At 34.9% G+C, this 22,721-nt stretch overlaps 3 protein-coding genes across 3 annotated transcripts; all 3 read left to right on the top strand.

The window, feature by feature from the left end:
- The first annotated feature begins 586 nt into the window (after positions 1 to 586).
- LOC145605385 (CO(2)-response secreted protease-like) lies at positions 587 to 10,265 on the top strand. The gene is made up of 11 exons (XM_081661427.1): positions 587 to 832; positions 946 to 1,046; positions 1,150 to 1,247; positions 2,253 to 2,414; positions 7,120 to 7,231; positions 7,485 to 8,025; positions 8,116 to 8,216; positions 8,514 to 8,756; positions 8,865 to 8,979; positions 9,086 to 9,299; positions 9,512 to 10,265. Exons 1-11 carry the CDS (start codon positions 722 to 724, stop codon positions 10,060 to 10,062), a joined length of 2,349 nt encoding a protein of 782 aa, XP_081517553.1. The 5' UTR covers positions 587 to 721; the 3' UTR covers positions 10,063 to 10,265.
- A 2,406-nt stretch (positions 10,266 to 12,671) lies between these two features.
- On the top strand, positions 12,672 to 16,570 carry LOC145605085 (protein SIEVE ELEMENT OCCLUSION B-like). The gene is made up of 7 exons (XM_081661101.1): positions 12,672 to 13,410; positions 13,531 to 13,620; positions 13,809 to 14,257; positions 14,361 to 14,470; positions 14,605 to 14,750; positions 14,863 to 15,336; positions 15,640 to 16,570. The coding sequence occupies exons 1-7, from the start codon at positions 12,727 to 12,729 to the stop codon at positions 16,312 to 16,314; spliced, it is 2,628 nt and encodes an 875-aa protein (XP_081517227.1). The 5' UTR covers positions 12,672 to 12,726; the 3' UTR covers positions 16,315 to 16,570.
- A 2,286-nt stretch (positions 16,571 to 18,856) lies between these two features.
- Positions 18,857 to 22,376, top strand: LOC145605138 (protein SIEVE ELEMENT OCCLUSION B-like). The gene is made up of 7 exons (XM_081661162.1): positions 18,857 to 19,189; positions 19,297 to 19,395; positions 19,607 to 20,037; positions 20,130 to 20,227; positions 20,327 to 20,472; positions 20,607 to 21,080; positions 21,434 to 22,376. The coding sequence occupies exons 1-7, from the start codon at positions 18,947 to 18,949 to the stop codon at positions 22,115 to 22,117; spliced, it is 2,175 nt and encodes a 724-aa protein (XP_081517288.1). The 5' UTR covers positions 18,857 to 18,946; the 3' UTR covers positions 22,118 to 22,376.
- The last annotated feature ends 345 nt before the right edge of the window (positions 22,377 to 22,721 follow it).

The following is a 22,721-nucleotide window of genomic DNA, read 5'->3' as shown; positions in this document are numbered from 1 at the left end:
TATAAGGTATTTTTTCTCAAAAATTTATTTTTATAAGGTAATAGCATAGTTTTCCACAAAATTTCTCACTTCCAATTTTCTAAGGACCTTGTTTGCTTAACAATTGCAAAGCTTTAATTCATTCAATGCAATTACGGAGCAGTGAATCAATAATCTTTATTCAAAAAAAAGAAAAAAAAAACATTACAAAGAAGTTTTTTTGTTTATATTACTCCCTCTGTTTCCAATGATGTTCTAGTTTGGAATCTTTGATTTTTTTAAAAAAGAAAGAATCTTCTAAATTTCTCTTAATCTATAAGAATATATATAGTCATGTGGGATCTAGTTTGATTCGTCTTGGTGAGTCGATTATTAATATCTAACTTTTATAATTTTTGCTAATGTGAAATTAAAGATATTTGCGGTCAAAGTTGGGTATAAATTTGCATCGATTTATGAAACAGGAGCATCATTCTGAAAAGGAGGGAGTATTTTATTTTATTTAATTTTTTTTTAAATCCTCAAATATAAAATCTATGTAATTTATGTTATATACAAAGTATTTTTTTATTTCAATTGACCCCAGAATCAAGTTTCCTAAGGAGTGAAAAGAATCAAGTACTTTGACAAACAAACACTCTGTCCCTCTCTTTCATTCCTTACATGAAAAACCAATACTACTTACTCTTCTCTCTCTTACTTCATCATTCCATCTTCACTTCACCACTCTTCCTTCTCCTCCATGGCTTCTCCCCTCCTCTTTCTCTTCCTCTCCCTCCTCCTCTCTTCCTCCTCTTCGTCGTCGCTGCCGCCATCGCCGCCATCATCCTTATCCAATGATCATACCCCTCAAGTAATCCATTCATCATTCCTCAAACACATACATATATCTCATCTCATTTTTCTTAATTACTATACAAACTTCTAATTAATTAACTAACCTAGTGATTAATTTTAATGATGCAGAGTTATATAGTGTACTTGGGTGGATCAAATGATGAAGATCAATTTGACATGAAAATCACTGAGTCAGCTCACTCACAATTGCTGTCTACTGTTATTCCAAGGTATGATCAAATCATTTCTATTAGATTTTATGAATTAAAATAATATTGAAATTGAATTTTGATGATTTTGATAAAAATAAATCAATTAAAAAATGTAATGCAGTTCTGAGAGAGAGAGGATGTCGGTGGGTCATGTATACCATCATACATTCAGGGGATTCTCTGCCTTTCTTACTGCCACTGAAGCTTCTCTGCTTTCTGGTACTTTTCTTTATTCTACTCCCTCAACTTCAATCTATCTAACTCTTATCATTATATTCCTTTTATTTTTATTATTATATACTAGTACGTCCATAATTATGAAAATAATACGACTTTATATTATACTCCGTACTTTGTATTATAATAATACTTAATAAATAGGACTTCGTATGAGATCTAATTCAATTCTTTTCCTTATATTTAAGTTTAGACTTGTTACATTTACAATGGATATAAAATATGATAACAAGTTAACTGCTGGTCAAAATGAGTCACTTAGGGCCTATTCATATTTACTTAATTTCAGTTCAGTTCAGTTCAGCTCCAATCAGTTCAGTTCAGTTTAGCTCCAATCAGTTTAGTTTAGTTTAGTTCAGTTCAGCTCCTAATTTCCCTCTCTCATAAAATATTCATTTCAGCTCAGCTCAGTACAGTTCAGTTTAGCTCGAATCAGTTCAATTCAGTTCAATTTAGCTCGAATCAGTTCAGTTTAGTTCAGTTCAGCTTAGTTCAGTTCAGCTCAATTCAGTAAATGTGAACAGGCCCTTATTATATATTAATAAATAAAAATGCTTTTCATTTTACCTCAACATGCTCTATTCCGTTTAAATTGTTAATATACTTATATTAAATATAGCAATAGTTAAAGGCTTAAAGCTATGTATTGAAATTTTCTAAAAAATAAAAAAAAGTTATGTATTGACAGACACGGAATATGATTAAAAGAAATTGGTAAGATATTGCCCATGTTGAGGTACGGCCACATTTAGTTAGTTAATGGTGGTACTTACGATTTGGAAGTGATTGGAATTCGAGTAGAATTTCCTAGACGTGAGTGTACAATTGTAATTTTTATTATAAAGAGTGTGCAAAACACATAAAATTGATTAGTGTAGTGTAAGAAGTGGTAAAGGAAGATGTAATTGATTGAGGTGCAATAATATTAAAATAATAATTATAATATTAAAATAATAATTATAATAATAAAAAAAAAATGTGAGACAGGTCATGAAGAAGTAATATCAGTGTTTCGTGATCCAAGTTTGGAGCTCCACACAACAAGATCTTGGGATTTCTTGGATCAGCAATCTGGACTTGGAACTCATTTTCAATTTCAGAAGCATGGATTTCCCTCCTCTGATGTCATTATTGGAATGATTGATACAGGTATTTCTAAGCTTCGCATTTAATTATTTTGGTTCAACTGTTTTATTTTCAGAAATTAGAATGTGCCCGTGCTTTATATATTCATTGTGATGAATATGAATATTTTGGTTTCTTACAAAAATAAATGTGATGGGTAGGTATAAAATTGTGGTTATTGCAATAATTTTTTTTTTTTTTAAAAAAAGGAATGCACAAAAGAAAGAACACGTTTTTTGTGTGGCTGACCACAATATGTGATGACACATGAGTAATCTTGCCAAGTAAACCCTGACGGATCGAGTAAACCCTTACGGACTGAAGAACCCCTAACCGAGTAAGTAGACGAGTAACTCCTAACTGATCGAGTAATCCCTGACTGACCGAATAACCCATAATCGAATAACTCTTTATTGGCCGAGGTAACCCCTGACTGGCTGAATAACAACCTCTGATCGATCGGGTAACCCTTGTCCAACTGATTAACCCCTGAATAAGTAACACTGGCCACAAATATGGCTAACTACCTATAAAACTTTGTGCAAAAGTAAAGGATTGGGTTTTGATTACTGAGGTGAAAAGTTAGGAAAAAAAAAATTCTTACAAAGATTAGCCTGAAAACCAAAGTCAAACACCGAAAAACAGGTTAAGGTGTTACTTCGTAAAAAAGAAAAAAAAAAAAAAAAAAAAGAGATTTAAGGTGTGCTTTCACAGGAAAATATTTACAAGGATTTTTATTTATTTATTTATTTATTTTATTTTTATTTTTTTTACAAAAATGGTGTTATAAAAGGTAGGTTTTTGCAATTTTTCTTTAGTTTAGAAACATATATATACAAATACTAATGTTTGGTTAAACTCGGCATCTTTGACGTTCACCGACTCCCTCTGAGTTTTAATAAGTGTTACGCTTATCAAATGCGGCCATGTTTAAATAAGTGTTACACTTTTGTTTTTTTTAACAAAAAACTACATTTTAATATTATATCTTTCTCTTTTCATGGTCCTCACCTAAACACACTACTATATATATATATATATATATATATATATATAATTTAATCCTCTCACATTCATTACTTTTCAAAACACTATTAACCTCATTATCTTTCTTTTACAATTTTTTAATACTTCAACTACCTCATTTACCTCTTATTTTATTTAAGTCAATTAAATTACCTAAAACTATGTGCCGATCAAAGTGTAACACTTATTAAAACACAGAGGAATTATGAATTGTTTAATGTTAAAATTAAAGGAGAGAGAATAACGATTATTGTACATATACATCTTATTATACGATATACTTCCTCCATTTTTTTAATACTTGCAACACTTCCCTTAAATAAAAATGTCATAATACTTGCAACACACTATAATTAAAAAGTTATTTTGGAGAAAAATTGTATTATTTCCCTTATTTAAAGCACATGGGCCACTAAATTACACTCCTAACAACCACTCAACCCATTTTAAAGTGTATTCTATCATGTGAACCCCACATTTGATAAATACCGTGAAAAAATGTGTGCTACAACTATTAAAAACGGAGCAAGTATATTTTTGTTTGCTTGTAGTGAAAAGTCACTTGACTATATTGAAATTTGTTATCCTTTTATAGTCGTCATAAAGTTACACAAGTATTTTTTTTTTATTAATATTCTATCAAATCACTTATCATGTTATTCATGTTGTTGCAAAAGTTGATTCTTATGTTCTCTGTCTTAAATTATATGATAAAAAATAACTAAACTGACTATTTTTTTTTTTTAATATATATATATATATATACACATAATCAAGTCATTTGTAATTGTATAATCCTATTGCAAATGATCATAAACGATTCAACACTAAACCGATCCGTTAAAGAATGATATGATAAAAGAAATAATGGAAAAACATAAAAAGTCGTTGATAAATGAATGATTTTAGTGAGTCGTCAAGTACTCAAGTTGATGAGCACAACACTAAAATAAATAGGGAAATTCTCAACGGTAACCTCCAACTTCTGCTACGCATCAATGGTGACCTCCCTTTTTTTTTTATTATACAAAATGACCTTAGTTAACAATTTCATTTCACTCCTAACCTTATTTCATTAAATATTAACTATGGTTAGATTTCTATTTTAAAAAAAAAAAGAAAAATAAAAAAAATTAACCCCAACCACCTAAAATCAGCCACCATCTGCCCAACCACCATCTCCCTTCCGGCGACACTACCCCAGGTTCCATCGATCGCCGACGACGCCACCCAGACCCCCCTGACCGCCGGACCACCGCCAAGATAGTGAGGTTCGAAGCTCGACCTCGTGACCATTTTGAGTTCGTGTCATGAGTTTCATTTGGAGCTTTTCACTCACTGTTACACTGCGCCTCTCTCTCCTCCATTGAAGCATATTCCCAGGTTCCCTTGAAGCGGCTTCTGATCTTTCTTTTCTCCATTGAATCATCTCAATTAAGATTCAATTTTAATCATCAATTATCAATTACAAAATCTAGGGTTTATCGTTGATTTATTATTTCAAATTGGGGTTTTTCTAAGGTGGATTATTGACTATTGATTGTTATTATTGTAATTATGAAATTTTATAGAAAAAGAGCCATTTTGTTGATTTTCTTATGCTAGAAGTATTTTATGTGATTTTCGGAGCTTAATTTGATAATGGATTTTCAATTGGATTGTCAATACGAAAATGGTGGTTGCGGTGGGAAGAGGAAAGAGATGGAGGGTCGACGGGGTTTGGGTTCTGGGTAATGGTGGGGTTGGGTTCTGGGTGATGGTGGGGCTGGGGTAGCGTCGCCGGCGAGGGGGAACGGGGAACCCTGGACGCTGGCAGGAGGTGGTAAACTGGTGGTGGGGCTAGCTGGGTTGGTGTTTTCCTTTTTATTTTATTTTTTTAAGTTTTTTTTTTCAAAGCTAACCATAGTTAGTTTTTTTTTTTTTAATTAATTAACTCTCATTAATGTCATAAGTGAGATGGAATTTTTAACTAAGGTCATTTTGTCTAATTAAAAAAAGGAGAGGTCACCATTGGGGCGTAGCAAAAATTGGGGGTTACCGTTAAGAATGAACGAATTATGAGCTAATATAAAGAATAACCGAATGCCGATTTGGGTAGCTTAGGGCATGTTCTCTTCAGCTTATTTATTTTCTATTCACTTTAATTCTTATTTTAATTTCCCTCACTCATAAAATATTCAGTTCAATTCAGTTCAGCTCCAATAAATTTAGTTTAGTTCAGCTCAGCTCATTTCAGACAATCAGAACAATCCCTAAGATTTTTTAGTTTCTAATTAAGAAAAATAAAGAATAACCCAATAATTACCTAAGTTGACATCTATCTAATATATATATACTTATAACTTAAAAGACTCAATCCAAAGTTTAACAAAACTCTCTAAATATACGAAGTATATTATAGGTAATTATAATTGAAAAATGTAAATCGAAATGAATCAAACAAGATTATACATCGATAAATTCTTATATGTTTACAAAATTAATTGCTATAGTATTATGGAGTACATTTCATTTGCAATTGATTCCACACAGATTCAACGTGTAATCAAATTTGAGAAGTAGATTAGAGGGAGTAAAAATTTAAAATAATCTCATTGCTGTAGGTTTGTAACAATGTGAGGCTATCTAGAGGTGTCAAAATTACACCTAATCTAACCCAATTCAAGCCAAATTAAAAAACATCCGATTTGTGTGGACATAATAATTTAGCATGACTCAAGTTTAAAAATATACCTAATTTAATCGACTTCACTGAATCCAATCCAAATACCCAAATTGACATCTTTGGCTATCAATACGAAATTCCCTAAGACGATAGGTATCCTAAAATCTATGTGATTTTGTAAAATAGTATACCTATATACGTTAATTATTTGTATTTTATTGTCCTTCTAGCTCTTTAAGAAAGAACAAATCTAATTGGCTTCCTAGGAAATCTAGATGATTCATAAAAGTGATGGGGCTTGATGAAAATGACTTGCTAACAACTCAAATTAAGGCCCACTTCGATAGATACAAATTCTATAGGGCCACCATAATAATATGGATAATCTTGATTTAGATTAGTGTGCGAATCGATAAACTAGATGTTTTTTTTTTTATTTTTTGAAGCAACAAAATATATTCTCAACTTATTTGAGTTATTTTAACCGAAAACGTCAGAAAACCTTATTTCTCTGAAGTAATCTTATCTATTTTATTTACCCAAAAAACCTTATTTGTTCTTATATAATCTTGTCATCATTGCACACGTGTCATTCTCTGAATAAAAATTTTCTATTAACTATTACTATTAACTATTACTAAAACAGAAGTTGCTGACGTCTATTAACTAATACTAAAATAAAAGTTGCTGACGTCAATAAAAAAAAAAAATTTGTCATAGCGTAAATTTTTTTTTGACTTGATGTAAGTGTGGGCCATTGTTGGTCGGGTCTAGTTGAGTTGAGTCATGTGACTCATGTCATTTAAAGACAGATTAGTTTATTAAAGGTTGGATCATTTTTTGACACTCCTATGTATGTAATATATTTCTGGGCCTCAACCATCAGCTTAAGCTTTTGGTTGAGTTAGTCCATCTAACAAATAACAATGCATGTAACAACAAACAATGCCAAAATTTTCTTATGTAATTATAGTACATAGCATGAGTAGTTATATAAGTATATAACATAAAATCAGCTTACTATTGTTATTATTTCAGGAATATGGCCTGAATCTCCTAGTTTCACTGACGAAGGTCTTGGAGAAATACCTCCAAGATGGAAAGGAGTTTGCATGGAAGGCTCCGACTTCAAGAAGTCTGATTGTAACAGGTAATTACTCAGAATTTTGTCACCTGAATTTCACTTATCTTACTCGCTCTGTTCTAATTTAGCATGCCCCTTGATTTTTACACATAGCTTCAGATAATAGGTAGTATTGTGGTTATAGTTAATCTTGAGACATGCATATATCTATGACATTTTGTATTATCACTTGATTTTCTGTTTGAAGGGCAAAATATGCTGCTATGTGTTCGATCTTAAGCAAACATATTTGTTATATGGTCTAATATACTTTTCACAGGAAATTAATTGGAGCAAGAAACTACATCCAACAAGGCGGCTTTGGAAGATACAGCAACTCCACTGCCACCAAGTCAAGTGACTCAGCACGAGACCACGACAGCCATGGGACTCATACAGCATCAACTGCAGCAGGGGTCCAAGTTATGAATGCTAGTTATTTTGGATTAGCACAAGGCACGGCGAGAGGTGGTCTACCATCTGCTAGGCTTGCGGTTTACAAGGCCTGCACAATAGACAATTGCTCTGGCTCCACAATTTTGAAGGCTATTGATGATGCTGTCAAAGATGGTGTTGACATAATCTCGATATCTTTGGGCATGGATTTACTTTTACAGGCTGATTTCTTGAGTGACCCAATAGCCATAGCAGCGTTTCATGCATACCAAATGGGGGTAATGGTTGTATGCTCAGCCGGAAATAGTGGTCCTGACCCATATACTGCAGTGAATACCGCCCCGTGGATATTTACTGTTGCTGCTTCCAATATTGACAGGGATTTAGAATCAGTTGTGCTCTTAGGAAACAATGCGAGTTTCAAAGTGAGATGACTTGTCCGGATACTTGTACATCATAATACTACACTGATGTAGAATTTGATGTTAAGATCATTGATTTCATTTTCTATGCAGGGGTCTGGAATCACGCTGTCAAATCTTACTATCTCTACCCAATATCCACTAGCATTCGCAGGAGATATGGCTTCTGCGTTCACTCCTGCATCAGAAGCGAGGTAAGTCTTGTTCATTAATTTCCAGAACCAAGTATGCTCAGATTGAATGAGACCACAAACACATACACCATTATGATACAATCATACCCATGTCAGAGTTTTGACATGGGTAAGGATACTTAAAACTAATCTTTAGCTCAAAATTGTAGAAATTTGTAATGAAGTGGCATTTTCGGACAAGTCACCTATCAGCATAGTCTATCAGACATGAATACTCAAGTTTAACATACTATAGATGTAGGAGGTTATAGAACAGTCATAACATTGTAATTTCTAATACTCACTTTTTCCTTGCAGCAATTGCTATCCAGGATCACTGGATCCTCAGAAAGTGGCTGGAAAAATATTGGTTTGTTTGAACATTTACCCTAGTATATCACGGAGGATAAAAATGTTGGTGGTACAAGATGCTGGTGCAAGCGGGTTATTATACATCAGTAATGTTGAAAAAGGTGTGCCATATGATTCAGGTTCTTTCCCATTTACACAAGTCGGAGAAGATGATGGACTAAAGATATTGAAGTACATTAATTCTACGAGGTATGTTATTTCATTAATCCTTAAAATCTCTTTGATGCTAGAATGTTCTATCAAAACATACCTTAAGGTAAAGTACAAAAATGACTTGACTTCCAATGGCCACTACAGGGAACCAACAGCGACAATCCTGTCAACCGTCTCTGTGCAAAAATATGAACCAGCACCAGCTGTTGCAGATTTCTCATCAAGAGGTCCTGGAGAATTCACTGAAAATATTCTTAAGGTACAAAGTTATTAGACTTTTAGTGTCTATTGGCTCACCTAGACACAACATTATATACTAGTAAGTTACATATCTATTCAAAATTCTGTTTCTTATATCATTGTAGCCAGACATTATGGCTCCTGGAGTTGCAATACTCGCAGCAAATATTCTAGAAATCGAACCAGGACAAGAAACTATTGAAAAAGAGCCGTCAAAATTTGCTATAAAATCTGGAACATCCATGGCTTGTCCTCATGTAACTGGTGCCGCGGCTTTCATTAAGTCCATACACCCTGAATGGACACCTTCCATGATTAAATCAGCTTTGATGACCACAGGTAATGCTGCAACACCCCATATTTTTACAAGGCAAATACTCAAAAACATATCCTGCTTGTTTATTACTATACATGCTATACAGTCATACAGAAAAAAAAAAATTTATAGCAAAGACATATCAAACAATAGATCTTGCAAACTAAATAATCATTACTATATGCTATATTACAATTTTCATGTCAATTCATAACCTTTCTCATATATATTACAGCAATTGTTGCTGATAACATCGGGAAAGGTTTAACAAACAGTTCCGGGGACATTGCAAATGCACACGAAACAGGAGCTGGGGAGATAAGTCCAGTCAAAGCCCTTGATCCAGGACTTGTATTTCCAACCACTACAGAGGATTACTTTCATTTCTTATGTTATTGTGGATATAAAGAGAAAGTCCTTCGATCAATGTCAAGCACAAAGTTCAGTTGTCCAAAGGTTATTTCAGACGCGATTATATCCAACATAAATTATCCATCCATCTCCATAGGTGAATTAAAACGAAATCACGAAAAAAGAGTTACTAGGCAAGTAATCAATGTTGGATCATCAAATGCATCATACACCGCCACTGTACAAGCTCCAGAAGGATTAAAGGTAAATATATTTCCGAAGCAGATAGATTTTAACAAGGGTTCTACAACAGCTATGTTTAATGTTTCATTCCATGGGAAACAAGCTCAGAAAGGCTATAATTATGGCTCATTAAATTGGTTCGATGGTATACACAATGTTCGTGTTGTATTTGCTGTAAATATCGTAGATTGATTGAACGAAGAATCACAATCCCATACGCACATCGACCATATAATCAAAAATTATACATTTATTACAATTGATACATAGGAAAAAGATTCATTCTTTCTGTTAAATGTATAATATATGCTGTAAAATGTGTATATTACATACAGTGATACAGACCTCAATGGCTTATCCTTTGAATGTAGTATAAAGTCTTGCATCATTTATTTATTTAATTTAAAACTTTATTTTGCATATGTTGACTATGTTACTAGCCTAATACATGAATAGTGCAGTTCATATTCTTGTGAGGGAGCTGTACTTTATCTGATTGTTGGCAAACATTCTTCGTTTGCCTAAGGGAAAAACGGTAAGATTTTGGGGTAAAATTTGGTTAAATAGCTAACACTGTTAGTAGTTCTGCACATTTTCACTCTAAGACCAATACCAATAGCAATTTTAGAGTAAAACCACTACTGATGTTAGCGGTTTTACACATTTTTACTTATCTAAAATATTACGCTTTTAGAATCAAGCTTTCTGGGTGAATTGAAGGTAATCCATGTAGGAATACAACTACTAGCACACAAAGGCCAGGGTTGCCTCACAATACAGTTGTACTTAATACAAGTGTTTAACTCTCTCTTCTTAAACCAATGTGGGACACTTACATGTGGTGATATACTTCAACATATCTCCTTTTGCTCATGGATTCGATGTAGCAGGAATATAAACGTCGCTTATGTTATGGCTATCTAGGTGTTGCAGGACTAACAATAATGTATTAACACTATTAACTATGACGGTCTCTTTTTTAAATTCTCATACTTTATTCTTCCACCAACTCCACTTCTTTTATATTTTATTACTTTTTACTATTTACTCATAAAACTCTGCGTATGAAGAAATGAAGCATAATAAAATATGGAGGCAGTAGTTATGCACTTATGCTGTTGTTGGTGTCGTTATGAAAAATAATCTAGGTAACAATATAGCTTGTCAATCTTTTATCCATGGTTTCTCCATCCTTTGTATTTTTATTTTTGTTGATAGTGGTAACGTAAAGGGTCTTATTGGATCGAAATCCTTCATTGGTCAACTAGGCATGAATTATTCGACATTTTGGCACACTCGTCATTTTTATCACAAATCTATATAACCGTTTATGTTGCAGTTTTTAAGCCACACTGCATGTAAACTCACAAAGTGACAAATTATTTATAAGAGAATAGCTTAGCGTGATTATTATTCATCAATAGGTAGAGTATTTATACAAAACCTACGAACATAAGATATAGATCCTTTAATTATAATAATAGTAGTTATTTTCGACATAGGTTAGGTTTTAATCTTGATATAGAAGACTTTTATTATTTATAATAACTCCTCTGTACCTCTCTACGTATATAAAAGAGTTAAGAGTATTTATGAGTAAGTTTTACTGTGCTTATCATTTAAGTTAAATTTGAAGAAATTTCGATGTATGCCTTTGTGCTGATGAAGTTTTTCTTTATACTGTGATATTTTATTCTACCCTTGATTGACTTATAAAGGAGAGTAAAGCACATTCTCGTTACACGTGATTTTGGCAACGTAATATTATTGACATCATTTGTTAAAATTTACATAATTTATTATTAATCACATGATTTAGGCAATTTAGCTTTTAGATTTCACCATTAATCAAAGTAACATTCTTAGATACAAACTATATACTGCACCCTTGTCACAAATATTAATTTGGATAATGTTCGATTATTCATGTTATCATTACTATGTGTAGTGAACTAGAATGCAGAATTTAAGATTCTTTTTTTAGCTTGAGAAAAGAAGCAAGGAATGAAATATTTCTTTTTTGTCTGTTCTTGTAACTTTAATCTGTCTTAACTGAGTAAAGAAAATTTTGTGTGCAAAAGAGCAGCAAATATGATATTAGAATCAAGTAAAGTAGCAAATAAACCTAGCACTTACTTTTATGCCTTTTTACAACACTTTTATCTTACGATTAATTTATTATTGTCTTAACCAATTACATAACAACATCAATTATTCAATGTTTAGGATTCAAATTTAGATTATTGTGTTTAATTATAGATTAGAAAGTGTACCTTTTAATAGCATCTAAGGACTAAATTTGCTTCATTATTGCTAAATGAGGCTGAAATCGTTTGACTTTACAAACTAAGCTACCCCTTTGACATTGCATTCCTAATAATAAACCAAGCTCGACTTCAATGGTCAAAACATACAAATTTCGATCTTACGTACACTAGTTGATATTATATTGAGTTATGGCGTGATTTTTTTTGATGATGATTAAAATTGTCCCGGATTAGTTGCTGTTAATTTAATTTGTAGCAAGGGTCATTTTCGAGAATTGTTTCCTAATAAGGCTATGTCCAATATTCTTGTTGAGATCTTATTCAAGTAACTCAGAACAAATCTAGCTTTCCTACAGCAAAAGAAAGTGAAAGCTAAATATGAATGGGTCCTTCAATACAAGGCTTCCACTTAACTACTCAAGTTTGATAATGTTTATCAATGGAAGTAAGGAAGTTGATTCAGATCGCTTTATTCCTTTTCGAATGCTATATAAAGGGTCAATAACATTACCATCAAACCCACAACATCTTTAGCCTGATTTATTCATTTCAAACACCAAACAAAAGGGTACCGCGCTTTTTAAGCACTATGGCCAACAACCCTCTGACCTCCAATCTTTCAACTCCACTGTCCTCGTCCTTGACACCAGCGTCAAGGACTGCTGCTGATCAGCGAGGCGTGTACTTGCCTTCTGATGATGCTAGATCACAACTGCCAAGGGGTAGTGTTGCTGATCAACGAGGCATGTACTTGCCTTCTGATGATGTGAGGTCACAACTGCCTAGGGGTGCTGCTGCTGCTGCTGCTGCTGCTGATCCGCGAGGCATGTACTTGCCATCTGATGACCGAAGGTCACTGGTAGCACCACCAAGAGGTACTGAACGTATTGGCAAGTCGCAATTGCCTTATGATGACAGTAGGCTTCCTGTAGCAGCATATGATCAAGTAGGTCGGCTACCATTATCATCGAAAGGTACTGACCATGGCCTGGCACTCGTGCCATCTGATAGCCTAGGCAGACCTCTACTGTCAAGAGGTACAGAGCATGGATTGCGTTATCCATCTGATCGTCATGAGCCCTTGGGGCTAATGTCGAGGGGTACTGAACGAGGAGGCATTTTTCTGACATCGGATGATCATTCTCTCGTCAGGCAGGTTGAGCAGCTGCATTTTCCTGATGCTCGTAACGTTGATGTCAGATACCTACTCCGTCTTGTTCAGGATATCATTGACCGTTCCACTCAAGCTGTTGAAGGGGAATCACTGGTATCGGTATGGCACTAAAATTGCTTGAATTATTCAGTCTTATAATTGTAGACTACAATATTTCATATTTTTACTAAAACCTCTGTTTTAATTTGATCTATGCATCACGGTACTATTATCTCAAAGAGAGAGGCTTCCTTTGATGGTAAATATGCCCCGACTGGTCTGCAAGAAGTTCCTGAATTACCACTTATCGTCGAACGAATTTCCTGTGAGGTAATTACATATCAACACTACATTTTTTTTTTTTTTTTTTTTTTTTTTTTTTTTTTTTTTTTAATGTCATTACACTAGGCTAAATAACTCAATAAGTAATCTGTTCCTCAGATTTTAGAGTTAATCGAGATTTAAGTATACAAAACTATACAGTATTTGACAGTTTATATATTATATGCCTGATGCAGATGACCTGCAAGGTGCTAAGTGGTGTTGATGCACACAATACCACCCTCGCGGTGCTAAGTATGTTGCAACACTTTTCCTGGGAAGCCAAGGTAGTGCTGACACTAGCAGCATTTGCATTGACATACGGAGACTTTTGGCTTCTTGTTCAAATTTACTCCACAAATGCCCTGGGAAAAGCAATGGCGCTTATCAAGCGATTGCCAATGGTTATGGAAAAAGGAGGAGCATTTAGGCATCAGTTCGATGCAACTAATAATCTTATAAAAGCAATGCTTGAAACAACCAGGTGCATTGTAGAGTTCGGAGAGTTGCCTTCTGCATACATCTCACCTGAGGATCCGGAAGTTAAGGCTGCAATTCATCATTTTCCAATTGCTGTTTATTGGATTGTCAGAAGTGCTGTTGCTGCTGCTACACACATTACTACTTTGTCGAGCAGGGGACTCGAGTAAGTATAATGAACACAAGTTAATTATCTTGGTATTAAGCTTATGCAAAGTTGAATAAATTCATTACAAGAAATAATAATTGTGTTTTCGTGGATTTTTCAGACATGGAGCAGCTACTTCTGAGTCATGGGAGCTCTCCAACTGGGCTCACAAGCTTAAAACCATTAGCGAACATCTCAGGGAAACACTGTCTAGACTGGATCAGCTCATAAGTTCGTGAACATTTACCTTCGTTACAATTCTTTATTCTTTCATACACCTTGAGACTTGATAATAGCGCGATAATTATATGTATACATTGTGATGTTACCAAAGCTCTAATTGAGGGCACTGAAATTTGATGCAGGAGAGAAGAGAGACATGGATGCTTATAATATGATAAGAAAAATTATCTACGACACAATTCATGTTGACAACATGAAAGTCTTAAATGTCCTCATCTATGCCGAAAATCAGGATCCTGAATTGTTTGATTGTCCAGCGAAGACAAGGGTTAGTGATGAAGTCATCATTTCATTTAAAATTTTTAATTGCCAGCTTCTAATAATTCTCATATTAATATTAACAATATATACTCGTATGTAATTCTCTGGACAAATCTCAGGTCCATCTTGAAGTGTTGAGGAGGAAAAATGTGCTGCTACTCATATCAGACCTGGACATCACTCAAGAAGAGCTGTATATGCTTGAACAAAGCTACACTGATTCAAAGGTGCACTCCTACGACATTGTATGGATCCCGGTGGTAGATTATCCACACCAGTGGACGGATGATATGCACGTGAAGTTTGAGAAGATGAAGAAATCAATGCCCTGGTACTCTGTTCACCATCCTTCAATGATCGGAAGTGCTGTCAACAAGTTCATCAGAGAAGACTGGCACTTTCGCGGTAGGCCTATCCTTGTGGTGTTGGATCCTCTAGGAAAAGTTGTTAGCCCAAATGCTATCCACATGATGTGGATTTGGCAAAGCCAAGCTTTCCCCTTTACAAGCATAAGGGAGGAGACTCTTTGGGCTCAGGAGACTTGGAGGCTTGAGCTCTTGGTTAATGGCATCGATTCAAAGATTTTGGATTGGGTAAATTAAATACACTACTTCACAGTCTACTTAGTTTAATTTGTGCCTACAGGTGTTTTCAGTTTTCAAAATTATCATGATTTCAATAAATTTGAATAATTTTTGGTTCGCAATATGACATATCTTTTGGTTCGTAATATGACATATGATGTATGACATATGATGAAATTGTTGGCAAGACCCCTAACATTATTGATCCTTTAACCCATCCAATGTTATGAAGTTATTGTACTCACATTTGTTTTTGTTTCTATTAAATAAAGTTTGAATTGTACTTAAAAGTATTCTGATTTGTGTGAACAGATTCGAGAAGATAAGTACATCTTTGTGTATGGAGGGGATGATCTAGAATGGATCCGTAAGTTCACAAGGGAGGCACACGCAGTTGCACGAGCTTTGCAAGTGTCAGTGGAGATGGTGTATGTGGGGAGAAGCCACAACAAAGAGCTAGTTCGAAAGGTAACTGATGCTATTGTGACTGAGCAGCTGAGCCATTGTTGGCAAGACCCAACATTTGTTTGGTACTTCTGGACAAGAATCGAGTGCATGATATACTCGAAGATACAGCTAGGGAGAGTCCATGACCATGATGACAACATACTTCAAGAGGTCCAAAGGCTGCATAGTCATGATAAGTCCCACGGCGGGTGGGCTGTTCTTGCTCAAGGATCAAAAATCATAGTCCATGGACATGGCAAGCTTACCCTGACTACCCTGCAAGAGTTCGAGCTCTGGAAGAAGAGAGCTGAAGATGAGGGATTCCATTCAGGGTTTGGATATCATTATCATGAAATCCATCGAAAGGAATTTCCATGCCATAAGATTGAATTCCCATCTAATGTGAAGGTTCCTGAGAGTATGCTCTGTCCTGACTGTCGTCGCCACATGAAAAGCTATAACTCCTTCATCTGTTGTCACGAGGACTATGGCATTGCCGCTGGACCGGAGTTTGTTCCTGGTCTTCCGTACGAGGGTTGAATTGAAGCCTAATGAAGCTAAGCCATCTTACTAATAGTATTTTGTGTGATTTTGGCGTGCTGCCAATCTAAAGATATGTGTTTATTTCCAATAATAAAAGTATGTGTAATGGCAACTGAGTAATGTGTTAAATAATTTCTTGAAGGCTATGAAGAGGGAATGATGATTTGTAACTCAGCCAATTAGTGGTTGAAATATTTGTCTTGTTGGACTAATGTTATTACTTATACAATAAAACTATATGAAATTGTTGTTTCATTGTGTGTCATATTATCATAAGAAGTACTATCTTCTGATTTTCTTTGGCTAATGATGTATTTTTCTTCCCAAAGGCAAGTTCTCATGAGCATCAGGGTTTCTTTTTGTTCTAAAAAAACAACTGTCTTGATGACTAATTATCAAAAAAAAAGAACAATTAATCATAGTGTCATGGTAGACTACGAAATCTAGGGGTGAGCATGGCCTGGATTGGTTTACGTTACCTCCCTTTGTAACCTCTTTTAAGATTGGACAATGAAATTACGTGTTGCCATATATTATCAAATATTGATCCTCAATTTCTACTAAATATGACCTCGAGAAGAAGGCATAAGTTTTAGGGTTATGACAACTTAAAATAAAAGGATGAAATAAGATGAATTGAGTTAAATGCCTGTATTATTTTATGAGTTTGATGAAATGAAGGCATCTGACATTAGGAAGAGAAACTATGCGCTAGATTTTTTTTTCCTTAACCATGGTTTTGTGCCGTTGAGTTATCCTAAATTTTTTATGAGGCAACATCCTAAACGTCTTATGAATAATGTTGTACTATCATTTCTTCACTAGATTTTTATCCCATATCCAAAGTGGAGTGTTGTGAGATATACATTAATGTGTGTCCATTATAACCTCTTTTAGCTGTATTACTCCCCTTTAATCATAACCTCCCTTCTAGCTCCTATAGCATTATTACATCCTGAATACATTCTAGCTAAAAATGCAGCAAGAATATTGCGGAAAATGTTGCAGCAAGCAGTCATTTTCATAGTGGTTCTTCCCTCAAATCTAACCGCATATGGGCTGCTGCAGAGTGGCAATTCGAACTATACTCAATACAAATGGCTCTGAAGATGGTAGAAAATAGCAATTGGGAAAGATGCATTTTAGCAATAGATTGCAAGCAGTGGTTGGAGCTAATCAACAACAGAGACTTGCATGAGAACAATAGACCAACCAATATTCTAACAACATGCAGGGAGCTCCTGGACCAGCAGTCAGGTACAACCCTGTACTTTCAGGGCAGCAGACATTTTGGCAAAGGAAGCAAGGACTAGAAACGACCTTTTATATAATTTGGCTACCTTTGATACCCCTCCCTTGGTCCGTAATGATACAATCCTAAAGGAAAGACTTGATGCTTGTACTAGGTGGAGAGGGTTGATCCTTCTTAAGAAGCTTGTTTTGAACTCTTTGTTGTTTCTAATTTAAGTTCTCCTTACCAAAAAAAAAAACAGTCATTTTCATTTCTCTGTGATTGTTTGTTCTAATGTTCAAATGACGGCTCTCTGAGCCTTTTATATGAGGATGCACACAACAAATTATGTGCTCTCTCATTTAACCTAGGATACCTCATATAAACAGGAAGTTTCTCAGAAATAGTACAAAAGCTACATAACCACATCACATGATCCTAGGAAGGGAATATTTGCTGCTCTATTCATCTCATCGTTTCATCGTTCCTAGCACTCCCCCTCGAGCTGAGAGTGAGGAGCTTCTTTGAACTCCAAGCTTGCTGAGAAGAATTTGCATTTGCTTGACCAAAAGAAGTTTGGTGAACACATCTGCCAGCTGCTGGGCTGTATGAACATATATATGTTGGATCTCTTTGTTTAAGTCTTCTCCCTAATGAAATGGTAGTCTTTGTCAACATGCTTTGTGCGTTCATGATGCACTAGGCTAGCTGCTATTGCTAGTGCATGCAGCTTGATTGTCACATTTGATCTGTGTACACCCAAGATTCTTAGAAGAATAATATGTTTATTAGAAGAATAATTAAACATAAACTCCATTGGTAGGAAAGACAGAACATGATGGGGTATTGATAAAAAATAAGAGAGAGAACGGTGGGGTTACTCACTATTGTAGGAAAAATAAAGGGAATAACACAAGAGAGTAACTCAAGACAGTGGAATATGATGTGGAGGGCGGAAAGTAGAGAAGAGAAAATTGTGAGCCACCCCACCATTGTGGGTGCTCTTAGCTAAAAGCTCTTTTCTAACCCCAAAAAAACATTGTTCATTAACAAATGATGAGCAAAATACATTACGTACTCCATATTTATTTCCTTAATCAAACTGAAATTATTTTTGTTAAAAAACATCTGATCTTCGTATCCAGATTCCCACAGCAGTGCAAAAGGTTAAACGTGATTCAGAGACAGAATCTAAGTTTTCCATTAAACAATCAAAGAATATTTTTACAAACTATACTTTAATAAAAGACAGTAAAATTGATACACAATGCTTTATTCCTGATACAATGCTTTAATAAGAAACATCAGTAAACTGCAAAACTAAATACACAAACACTGCACATTCTAAGATTTCTCATTTCTGAACCACAGGGGTGTATAATTGGGTTTATAGCCACCATGGCATACGCCCCGATTCAAATGACCCCTATGCCTTTTGATGGTAGCAAGACACTGCTGTCACAGGGTTCTGAAAGAGGAGGCATTTTCTTGACATCAGATGATTATGCCCTCTCAAAACAGATTGAGCAGCTGCACAACCCGGATGCTCGTAATTTTGATGTCAGCCATCTTTTCCGTCTTGTTGAGGAAATCATCAGCCATGTTGATGATACTCAAGTTACTGAAAGACATCCTTCATTGGTATCAATGTTTTTTACTTTTGTTTTTTTCTTGTATGTTTTTTATTTATTTGTGCTCGATTTCTGCTTTCATGTTTACTGTTTGTTATAATCATCATATATCGTCAGACTGAGACCAAAGGAAGCAGAGTTACCTATGAATCCCATGATGATGTTCATCTTGAAATTCCGGATTTGCCACTACTTGTTGCTTGGATATCTTCTGAGGTACTACTTAGTTTGTTTAAGTAACACTCTTTTCTCAAGTAGGCGCGTTTTTAAGTGACACACTTCCTAAATTTAGAAATTATCTTAGAGGGACCCTAATGTTATAGTCGATACACAGTACTTTCGTTGTCCTAGATTAATTTTTACACTAGTCATTAGTATGTCTGCAGTTTTTTTCCTAAGAATTAGTTGCTAAATTTGTTTTATGCAGATGAAACGAAATCACCTTGATCAACACAAAACCACCCTCTCAGTGTTACATATTTTGCAACACTTATCTTGGGAAGCCAAGGTGGTTATTACATTAGCAGCTGTTGCTGTAACTGTAGGAAGGATCTGGCTTGTTACAAAAAATAGATTAACAAATGACCTTGCAAATTCGATTTCAAAACTGCGCACAAATGATGTGGTCGCCAGAAACCAGTTTGAAGCCACTAATCATCTAATAAGGGCCATACAAGACACAACTAGGTGCATAGTTGAGTTTGGAACAATTCCCGCTATGTATATCACAGATGAAGATCCTGACGTCAAGGCTGCAATGAGTCAAATTCCGATAGCTGTTTATTGGATAATCAGAAGTGCTGTGGCTGTTGCAAGACAGATTACTCGATTTTCTACCATGACTGACGAGGGAGTTGGGTAAGTTATATGACTATACTATAATACGTCACCTAATGTAAGAATCAATAACAGAAGGTTTAATTTACTCATTCATTTTCTTTTTTTGACAGAATTATATCAGGAAAGGCTAATTCATCTGAGCTCCACAAGCTTAAAACTATCAGTGATCATTTCAGGAAAACCTTAATTAATTTGTACAGAGTAATAGGTCAGATTTAATCAAATTTCTTACTTCTAATCTAGCATGATGTTTATATAATAATGTCTAAAAAATTGAGCAAATGAAAGACATTGTTTTGCTGTACAGATGAGAAGAAGCATATTAATTCTTATAATATGACCAAGGAAATCATGAATAATAAAATGCATTTTGACAACATGAAAATCCTGAGGACCTTGATCTATGCTGATGATGATATGCCACCACTGTATGACGGTCCTGCAAAGAAAAGGGTTTGTGCACGAAACTTCAGTCAGTATATCAATAATATTCGTTCCACAGAGCATCTTCTATATATCTCGGCCTTGACATAATGACATGGCTATCAACTTGTGGAAATTATACTTGTGATTTTATAATTTTTCAGGTCCCCCTTGAGATTTTGAGGAGGAAGAATGTGTTGTTACTCATATCAGGCCTCGATATCACTCATGAAGAGCTATCCATTCTCGAGCAAAGTTACATTGAATCGAAGGTCCATGAATATGAGGTAGTCTGGATCCCAATCATTGACAGTTCTCTGCAATGGACTGATCCCATGAAAGTTAAGCTCGAGAACTTAAAAGACTCAATGCCCTGGTACTCTGTTCATAATCCTTCCTTAATCAGAAATGCAGTCATCAGGTTCCTGACAGATGACTGGAACTTTCATGGTAAGCCTATGCTTGTGGTGCTAGATCCTCAGGGAAAAGTTCTGAGCCCGAACGCAATCCACATGATGTGGATCTGGAAAAATCAAGCTTTCCCGTTCACACGCCTAAGGGAGGAGGTGCTTTGGGAGCAGGAAACATGGAGGCTTGAACTGCTTGTTGATGCCATTGATCAGACAATTCTAGACTGGGTAATTTTCCTTCACTATGATGCAAAATTTTACTCCCTTCGTTCTTAAATAATTGACACGTTTGACTTTTATTTTCAATATTCATACACTAACTTAGACCCTTGTTTTTTTTAACATATAAAAAATAAATTTAATAATGAAATATACTGTTAGATAGGTATTAATATAATGTTTCATAATCCCTCAAAAAAAAAAAATACATAATGTTTCATAAAATCAAAATTTAATCATATGTACCAAATTCAAACTAGTGCATTGGCATATGAATCATATTTGACTGTGTCAATTATAAATTTCAGATTCTCTTATGTAATACTGCATAATCTAACCTCATATAATTATGCTAACATCAGATCAGAGAAGATAAATACATTCTATTGTATGGAGCTGATGACCTAAAATGGATCAGACAATTCACTAATGAGGCGCGAAATGTAGCAAAAACTCTCCAAGTTCCTCTTGAAATGGTCTATGTTGGCAGGAGCCATACAAAGGAGGAAGTGCACAAAATCTGTGCATCTATAATAATGGAGCAGCTGAGCTATTGCTGGCAAGACCAAACCTTTGTTTGGTACTTCTGGACAAGAATCGAGAGCATAATCTACTCGAAGATTCAACTAGGTAATGTCCATGACCATGGAGATACCATATGGCAAGAGTTACAAAAGCTCCATAGTCATGACAAATCACACAGTGGATGGGTAGTGCTAGCCAAAGGCTCTAGGATCATTGTCCATGGTCAGGGTAAGGTGGCCATGATGACTCTTCAAGAACTCGAGAAGTGGAAGGAACCAGCTATAAGAGATGGATTCGATGTGGGGTTCAGAAATCATTACACAGATCTTCATATGGAGGAATATCCATGTCATAGGATTCTGTTTCCCTCTGGTATGAGAATTCCAGGGAGTATGCCTTGCCCTGACTGTTGTCGCCCTATGCATAAGAATAAATCTTTCATCTGCTGCCATGAAGATCACAATGCTGAAGTTGCTGAAGTTCTGGCTGCTGCAACTGATGTTGATCAATATGAGGCCTGAGTTACAATATGTTTATGTTATTTTTAATTTGTCTTGCATTTTTATATGAGCAAATAAATCCCAGAGGTGAGGTGATACTTTGCATTGTTATCATGTTGTTGCAATTGGGTTAGTTTAATCTTGTAGTTTAATTTCATGTGTTAATGTACTCTCCATTTAAGTAAAAACTCTCTTTGTCCTAAATAAGTTTTTACATGTTAATTTACTTTACATTTGTAACTATTTAACTTTAAGGTTTTTTTTTTTTTTTTTTTTTTTTTGGTAAGAACTACCTATCATAATCCTGTTTTTGTGAGAAACTATCAACAAAGTACTTCCTGTCGAAAAAAAAAAAAAAAAAAAAAAAAAATCAACTAAGTACTTAAAAAATGTTGTAAGAAAGTAAAGAAACTACCTAATAAAATAATTTTCTGTTTAAAAAAACTATCATTGATCGAATTTCCACCGTTACTCACTTCTCCGGTGCGTAACATCACCATGAAATGGAGAAAATTGACGTAACATGATTTGAGCTTTGCCTGACTGGGCGACCTTTCCCCCAATCGGACAAAGCACCAGACATGCCATATATTCTAACATAGTAACATTGTTATCTTAAAAATGC

This window comes from Chenopodium album, chromosome 22 (assembly GCF_948465745.1).
Source record: "Chenopodium album chromosome 22, dcCheAlbu1.1, whole genome shotgun sequence".
NCBI lineage: Eukaryota > Viridiplantae > Streptophyta > Magnoliopsida > Caryophyllales > Amaranthaceae > Chenopodium > Chenopodium album.
This window is presented reverse-complemented; position numbering and strand designations above follow the sequence as displayed.

What these genes read in the sequence shown, in the direction of transcription:
- LOC145605385 (XM_081661427.1), top strand. Translation starts at nt 722, where the DNA reads ATGGCTTCTCCCCTCCTCTTTCTCTTCCTCTCCCTCCTCCTCTCTTCC. An exon ending in GAAACAATGCGAGTTTCAAA is followed by an intron (nt 8,026 to 8,115) that starts GTGAGATGACTT and finishes TTTTCTATGCAG; the next exon opens with GGGTCTGGAATCACGCTGTC. An exon ending in ACTCCTGCATCAGAAGCGAG is followed by an intron (nt 8,217 to 8,513) that starts GTAAGTCTTGTT and finishes TTTTCCTTGCAG; the next exon opens with CAATTGCTATCCAGGATCAC.
- LOC145605085 (XM_081661101.1), top strand. Translation starts at nt 12,727, where the DNA reads ATGGCCAACAACCCTCTGACCTCCAATCTTTCAACTCCACTGTCCTCG. An exon ending in TCGAACGAATTTCCTGTGAG is followed by an intron (nt 13,621 to 13,808) that starts GTAATTACATAT and finishes TGCCTGATGCAG; the next exon opens with ATGACCTGCAAGGTGCTAAG. An exon ending in TAGACTGGATCAGCTCATAA is followed by an intron (nt 14,471 to 14,604) that starts GTTCGTGAACAT and finishes AATTTGATGCAG; the next exon opens with GAGAGAAGAGAGACATGGAT.
- LOC145605138 (XM_081661162.1), top strand. Translation starts at nt 18,947, where the DNA reads ATGGCATACGCCCCGATTCAAATGACCCCTATGCCTTTTGATGGTAGC. An exon ending in CTGAAAGACATCCTTCATTG is followed by an intron (nt 19,190 to 19,296) that starts GTATCAATGTTT and finishes ATATATCGTCAG; the next exon opens with ACTGAGACCAAAGGAAGCAG. An exon ending in ATCAGACAATTCTAGACTGG is followed by an intron (nt 21,081 to 21,433) that starts GTAATTTTCCTT and finishes TGCTAACATCAG; the next exon opens with ATCAGAGAAGATAAATACAT.